Raw genomic sequence first — 7738 nt, 5'->3', positions numbered from 1 at the left:
GGCTGCTCCACGGACCTACGAAACACGAGATGCGGCCTGCCGAGCACCGAGTTCCGGTAGAGTCCGGCCGTGGTACGGCTCTCGGCGCCGGCGTCTTCCAGCCGAACCTCCAGCCGAACTTGTTCTTCTTCCGGGGACACGGCGACTGGTTCCAACCAGAACTCGCCGTCATCGCCACGCAGCATGCCCGCCTGAAACACGAAACCAACTATCTCGTCTTACACGGACTCTTTGTTCCGATTCTATCCAGAGACAACTACCGAGATTGTGTCATAGCGAGACCGTCTACACGGGATTTTCTCTCGGTCAAACGTGTTCGCGCGATAGTTTCTGTCTACCGAATTCGTCGCTTCTGTTTCGCTAATGTGCATTTTCTCGGTCCGATGCCGTCCGCTGTATTCTCTTCCTCGAGATCCGTTCTTGCCGTTCGAAATGTCGCGTTATTCCAAGCTTGTAATATTTAAACTCGGTTCTCTTACGTTGACTTTGTTAGTGACTTTGTTAGTCGTCAAAGTCTTTCGACGTTCGATAATTATCAAATTATTCTTTACCAAAGTCTGTCTTAAAAACTAACGCCGAGCTTTACGTTTCGTTGCTACAACGATTACATTTTCTTCTACATCCAAAATTTAGCGAACCTGACTATATAAGAGAAATTTCACCTATAAAGACTTTTCGCGTTAAAGCGATGGTTATTACGCTCGAGTAGTAATCTGTGCTTCTATCTCAATTGTAGAACTTGCAACTATTACGAATGTAGTTAAGTACTTTACCGCAAAACTTTATGCAGTGCAATAGAATTTTATGCACGTTGCATAAACATCGCTTCTCTCTTTCTCTCTCTCTCTCTCTCTCTCTCTCTCTCTTTTAGGCGTTAAATCTCGGAAGAAACATTCTGACAAAAATCTAAATAATTTAACGCGTTGAAGCAATCTAAAAAGTAACTTTCCTAAACGGACAACTGTTGCTCTTCTTACGAAATCATTCGTTCTATGTTCGTTTCGATTTGTCATTTCGAGAATAACCCTGTTTGTTTCGCCGTGTTCAGCCATTTGCTAGTCGGAGATCGAAGAATAGCCGTTTCGGAAGGCGTACGTAGAGGCGGGCCTCGTGGGCAACACCTTGGAAACGAAAAACGGTATAATGAAAATCGGTTTCGTTCGATGCCGGTACAGATTACCGCGTTTATAGCTGTGCCGCGTCATTAATCATTCTCGATCGTCGATAGTGTTCACCGTTCTCCGTCAAATAGCAATTGATCGGCGGAACACCCATCGTCTGATTTCGATTTACAAATTCTCATTTTACGCCCACTCTTTCTGTTCGCTTCTTCCGCTATCGCTCTCTTTATCTGCTTCCCCTTTATCGCTGCCGTTACAATCGAGTACAACATCCACCAGCCGTATAGATCCACTCGATACGAATTTCGAATTCGCGCCTCATTTTTCACGCGTCCTTCCGTTCTTTCATTAAAAATCTCTCGATCGCGTCGACCGTTTATCGTCGTTTCCAATTCGCATCGTTCGATCCTAACGATGTTAAATCGTCAGTCGACGTGTCAAAATTTAAAAAACGATCTCTCTCTCTCACTCTCTCTCTCTCTTTCTCTCCTTGCTCGGTAGAAAAGAGCGATTCGGAATAAAAAAATTTTTATCGGTTGGCGAGCAACTTTGGTCGAATAGCTGTTCCAGCGGACATATAATTTATACGAAGAATCTTAGGAACGAAATCGGAATTCATACGAGAGTCCTATAAACCGAGAATTCCTTGTAAAAATATGTAGTGGGAAATAATCGATTGGAGGAGGAGATGCAGCTAGGTTGGCGCGGTAGAAATAGGTAAGACGGCCAGGCGAAGGGCCTGAAATACAAGTCGAGCGAGCCAGGGTTGGCCGTGTTTCAACAATTCTCCGACGCCGACCGTGAAAAATCACGGCGCCAGTCTTACAAAGAGGTAAGCCCAACTCCAACAGAGGCACCGCACCGTTGAAGGACCGCAAAGTGAAAAAGGACCGAGCGTGATTCAGCGCCGCATGGGGCCTCACGGCTCGATCCTTCTTCTCTCCTTTCCTCTTTTCTCTTCGTCGCCGTTCCCTTTCCTTTCCTTCCTTCATCTTCATCTTTTTCTCCCCCATCCGCGGCTACCTTTTATTTTTTGCACCGTTTCTTTTCATCTTAAGCGCGCAGAAACGCCGATCGACTATATAAGGAGTGATTTGTTGCCGTGGTGGCTTCGACGCTTCAACCACGCCACGAACATTGTCGTTCGTTCGGTTAACGATGCGCTCGATTTTTCTCTTCTCTTTTCTTTTCAATCGGCGCTCTTTATTCCCAATATGAGATCGGCTTCGTTCGCCGAATGCGTCACGACACCGATTCGAGAACGATTTCGGAGCATCTTACGAAAAAAGCCGTTGAATGGTAATCAAGTCTGGAGGAGCGCGAACGCGTTCGTCTATCGACCTTTACACGTCTTTTAAAATCTTGCTACGATAGGATTTATATCGTAGATATTAGAAATTCCGAATCTCTTGATTCTTACAGGTCGAGCTTTATCGAGAAAATAACTCTGACATTCCGCGGAATGTTCCAAAGAACGGTAACGCAGGATACCGCAAAGTACCATTGTAGCGAAAACGTGAATTCGAGCGACAAAGTGACAGGTTTACAACGGCCTAGGGTCTGCGTACTTCAAAGAAAATTCAATTTTCTACGTCATGTATTTCTTCCTTTCTTTAACCGTCCGTCATCCGGAAACCCCGAATATTTAAGTCGAACGGAGAGAGAGAGCAAGCTGGAACGTTATTCGCGGCAGACGTTCGGTGGCTCGACGCGACGTTGGAGCTTTAGAGCGACAACGTTTCTAGTTTATAGCGAGATACTTCGCGGCATATCGCTAATGGATGTTGAATTTAGAAGTTGAATGGACGTTAAATTTATTTGTAAACTCGATACGTTTATTAGCTAGCCGGTCGGATCCACGTAAAGCGCCATCCATATAAATTCCCTGTCCCTTTTGCTGTTCGCGAGTGTGCGTGGAACCGGTTAACTGCAAAGCGTTATATGTATTTATCCGTAACCTTATCCCCTTAAGATTCAGCGCGTCGCTTCCGACTGCCTCATCGGATTAATCCGGATTTATCTCGAGGCGAAGATGAACCTCGGTCTCTCGTCGACGGAATCGATTGCTCCGTTTCGACGTTCGTTTCTGCGCCTTCGATTGGCGCGACGTTAATCAGGTGCCATTGTTACGCTCGCATCTCGAATCGAATTCTTCGATGGAATCGTGCGGATTACGATCGAGCAGGCTTCGGAGCCGGAATGTTTCCAGCCCAAGTATGTAAATAGAATAGATGATGCGAGTAGATAGTCGAGAGACAGTCTCGTCTGGTCTAAACTTTCCGTCGGTGCAGCGTTGTGCGGTCGTGGTTGATCGGACGTTCGCTTTTTGCTCCGTTTCGTTGATAGAACGAAGCGATAGTTTCAACGAGTTAGCGAGTTGCGCGCGGTTGGCGTGAGGTCGGCAAAGACGATCCGAAACGGTCGTAGATCATTCGGTGTTCGCCGATAACGTACGATCGGAATCCCGACAAAAGAGCCGAGAAGGGGAGAAGCCGAAGCGCAAATTAAGTAATTTCGTCGTGGCGAGCTGTTACTGGAACCGGTGAATGAAAATGGATGATGACATTATCGATCGAACGATCTACCGGCCGTTCGTTATTTCGAGTCCGGCGCATGCGTGCCCAGCCGCGGCAATTCAATGCATCCAATCGCAAGTAAATATATTTCTATAAAGGTCAACCGTCCAATTTAGATGTCTGTTTGTTCGTTTAATTGGTCGGATGGCTGGCCAGCCGTTCTATGGCCCCGGCCGACTCCTTTTCGCGATGTACGCGCGCCGCCCCGTCTTCCCCTCCGTTTCTAGGATCCGATTAATTCAGTGCACCGGCCGATAATTTATGGCCGGCCATGCGTTACGCTCTGCACCTTCCTCTCTGCCCGTTTCGCGGCAAAACCTCTTCGTATCTGTCACACCTTCCTCTAATTGCCGCGAACACGCGAGATATCAGGCAGCAGGAGGACTGACTAGTCGCCTCTCGTGACGCCGCTTCGTTTCGAGCAATCCGATTCTCAGGGGGAAACTAGCTCGCTGACTGGTTCCGTTATTCCGTCGCAAAATACCTAGCTTTTTGTCGGAACTTTTAAAGTTTCCCAAGATCTCCTATAACGTTCCTTTCCTAATAACGTTCACAGTGTCAAATAACGCGAAACTGGCTACTACGAAGTTTGTCTCTGATCTAAACCAAGGAATTCAATTTTATCTAATTTATTTTTTACCGAGGGCGGTTCTTCTCAAATATGTTGAATAACGTCCTCGGGGACGGGGAGGAGAGTCTGCCTTTGCTTCGAGGAGCGATACCAAGGAACAATCTCGATCGTTGTTGCGTTCGTGCATCGGCTACGACAAGTTTTACCTGTCAAAATTCCAGAAAAAAAAAAAAAAAGAAGAGAGACGGAAGCGAAAAAGAAAGAGCAGAGTAAACGAGCGATCGTCGATATCCCGGAGGAAGCACGGACAAAACCTTTGTTTCCTCTCGGTAAACGCGAGGTAAATGGAAAGATACGATAAGCGGTAACTACGCGCCGTAACAAATGAAATTATTTAATCGATTCGTTGGCAACAATTGGAACGATACAAGAGGCGAAGTTTTCTAAAGAGAAAGGCTAGAACGGTTGGCGCGAGCAGGGAAAGTTCAGCGTCTGGAACGAGGTTTTCGCGTAAACTATCGAGTTAATTAACGCGCGGTCGACACGGAAAGAAGGCACGGAGACGGGGCGTGAGGCGGGACGAAGGAGAGAGGGAGAGCCACGGTAGGTGGGATTAGCATAATGTGTCGGAAACCGGCGATCGGACTTGGTCCGACTCGATCGTAGTTAGTTAATGGTCGCCGAACAGTCGTTATTCTCGCGCGTGGCAATACGCTGCAACGATTAAGGCTACCTCGGTGTATAATCTAGCATATATAAATTATTGTTGTCCGACCAACGAGGTGTATCGATGGGCGGTCGCAATGCTGTCACCCGTCGACGCCCATGCTCGCAGTTGGGACCAGAGAACGCTCCGCGACGCTTACGCCTTTGAGTCTTTTCTCCTTTCCACCGCTTCGTGTCGCAAGTGTAAATCCACGTCCAAACCAACTGCAGCCTCTGTACCATCCGCGATTCTCGATAGCGGCTAAAGCTTGTCGATAAGCGTCCGCGTAACGCTCGTGACGATGTTGTCGATGCGGCTGACCGACCAGCGACCGACACTGAATTTGTCTCGAGTCTACTCGCCTCGATTACATCTCTCGATATTGAATACAACGGGGAATAGATCGTCGATGCGCTTTTCACGCTGCACGTGTTGCGACCGAGATAAACACTTGTACGGCTTATTGAAATTGAATATCGGTACGCGTACATTCGAGTAGTACTAAACATACCCGTACGTTTAACGCCGGGTAACTCCTAGTCGACGTGTCCACTGGATCCACTGTCGTGTCTTGTACGTTCCTTGTTATCCTATCCACTTGCTTCGATAGCTAACACTTTGTGTCCGTTACGTTGCTTTCGCTTAAACGAACATCGATTCTAACGAAGATTTTATTGTTACCGTAGAGCAACAAGCGTTCTATAATTTATCCAGTATCGCGACAGATTGGAAATTTAGAATTTGAAAATTTGAGATTATGGAGTATCGATTATCGAATCGAATTTACGAGCGAGTCAAAGTTAAAAAGTTTCATCGGCGGTATCTCTCTACGTCGCCTGGCGGAAGTATCGATTGATTCGCGAATGTCTCCTTTGTTGTTTCAGGATTTAAGCGTTTCTGCAATGCAATTTGCAAATTACAATTATGCCAACAGGCGTTGCTAATAAGCAACGATATTTTACGGTTAACAAGTTTTTATTATACCATAAAACACCTTGAAATGGACGAATCAATATCAATTTCCTACCACAATAGCGTGAAAATCGCGTTTTTCAGAAGTAAATATGCTCGGCATATGGCGACTCTTAAAGCAGTTGCGTAATCAAAATTTCAAAGAAATTTATCGCGTTACTCTCACGGAGTCGAGGTGATTAACCGTACGATAAATATCAGCAATTTATATGCCGTGAAGAATCAACAATCGGTATTTCGTTTCTGTAAACGTTGCAGCGTATTCGCGAGACCGTTCCTCCGTAAACTTTCCTCGGTATCGTTCGTCGATCGCGCAGGTATGTTCTGCCGATTTGTCATCGACGCGAACGGTCGCTAACGAATGTCAAAGCTAATTGAATTTGATTGGCTCGACGGCTTGTAAAGTATCAAAGTTACAGCAAGGAGACAATGCCCGTGATTTCTCACCTTTCCGATTCTTCGTCTCACTCCTTTGCTTTACACCCATTTTCGTAATTGCCCGAGGTCACCGCTTCCATACCCGTCCCCGTTGGATCGACCCGATAATCGCATCTGCGTCGTTTGCCAGCTCGATCCTCCTCTTTCTTCGTTTCTATTTCTTTCTCGTGACTCATCCGTCGCGGAAAAATGTGCTCTGGATCGATCCGGATGCCGATAACGACTAGAGATAAATTCATTAACGGCTATTTGTTCGCCAACCGAACACGCCTTCCTGAATTTCTTACTTCACTCGACTCGATTAAGCTCTATACTGTTATGCCAGATATGTACTCGATAATTGGAAAATTACAGAGTAATAGAAATTCCTTCGAAGTGGAGATTAAGAAGACGCAGAAGTAGAGTGCCAGCCGCGAACCTCGTTCTTATTCCGTAGAATTTTTATACTTACGTGCCGTTTGTGCTCTACACTCTCGATTCTGTTCAAGATGGAACGTGTTTGCAACATACGTGAAGAGACTCTCGCATTTTTTGCCCTTTCTGTCGCGAAGATCGATGTATTTTAAAAATAATTTATAATATTTCTGATCTAATAAAGTCTCTGACCAACGTGCAAAGTTATTTTTGCGTCTTTCCGAAAAGATGCTAACCTCCGTATTTATAAATCGTGAAATTTGATCGACGATCGAGCTTTAGAGTTTAAACTAATTTGCTACAATACGAACATCGATTCTAGTCAAATTATAGGATATCGACTTGTTGAAATTTGTTCTCTTCCCTTCGACTAGCTTCTAATTCTCCGCTGGATTTTAACTCTCTCTCCTATCTCAACCATCTCTATGGAAACTCGATTCGAAAATGCTCGATTCGCCAAAATGTGTTTTATGGTTCGTATTATCCCGTTCCAGACAGCGACGTTAGTTTCACATTCGTTCCAATCGATAGATTCTTTCAGCGGGAATTATTTTCGGTAATCGGAAGCAAGCGTTGCTAGCGGTTCTTCGTCTGACGACCTTCTTAGTGGCTACATTCGTTCGAATTATCCGTTCGTCGCACGTAATACGTATGGAGGTGTGCAGATTTCACGCGACGAACACTTTTTATGAAAAGTTGTTTCGATATGGCGTATAAGCAAGCAGCAACGTCTTCTTCCAAGCGTTGGCACCTGGACGGTAGTGTCGTGTTTGCGTCGACTTGTACTGGAAAAAGGGGTTAATTGCGTGACGGAGCCGAAGAAGCGGTTGCAAGACGATGTATCGATGCCAGTACCGGGATTACGCCCTTCTGCCCCGCTAGGATGTATTTTAACGAGACGATAAATTATTCGAAATGTCAATCGCGCGATATCGTTCGC

At 45.8% G+C, this 7738-nt stretch overlaps 1 protein-coding gene across 5 annotated transcripts in view; it reads right to left on the bottom strand.

Moving 5' to 3' along the window:
* The window catches only part of LOC100741630 (A disintegrin and metalloproteinase with thrombospondin motifs 10-like), a 93345-nt gene that overhangs the window by 12976 nt on the left and 72631 nt on the right, over positions 1-7738 (bottom strand). For 4 of the 5 annotated variants that reach the window (XM_024369476.2, XM_012388753.3, XM_003491516.4 and 1 more), the window contains one exon: positions 16-191. In XM_024369476.2, coding sequence (XP_024225244.1) covers positions 16-191 — 176 coding nt within the window. Of the gene's footprint in view, positions 1-15; positions 192-6835; positions 6951-7738 lie in introns of those variants that run through there. The other variant, XM_033322177.1, reaches the window with a different exon arrangement.

This window comes from Bombus impatiens, unplaced genomic scaffold, assembly GCF_000188095.3.
Source record: "Bombus impatiens unplaced genomic scaffold, BIMP_2.2 scf_0581, whole genome shotgun sequence".
NCBI classification, from domain to species: Eukaryota; Metazoa; Arthropoda; class Insecta; order Hymenoptera; family Apidae; genus Bombus; species Bombus impatiens.
Note: the sequence above shows the minus strand (reverse complement) of the source record. Positions and strands in the feature narration are given on the sequence as shown.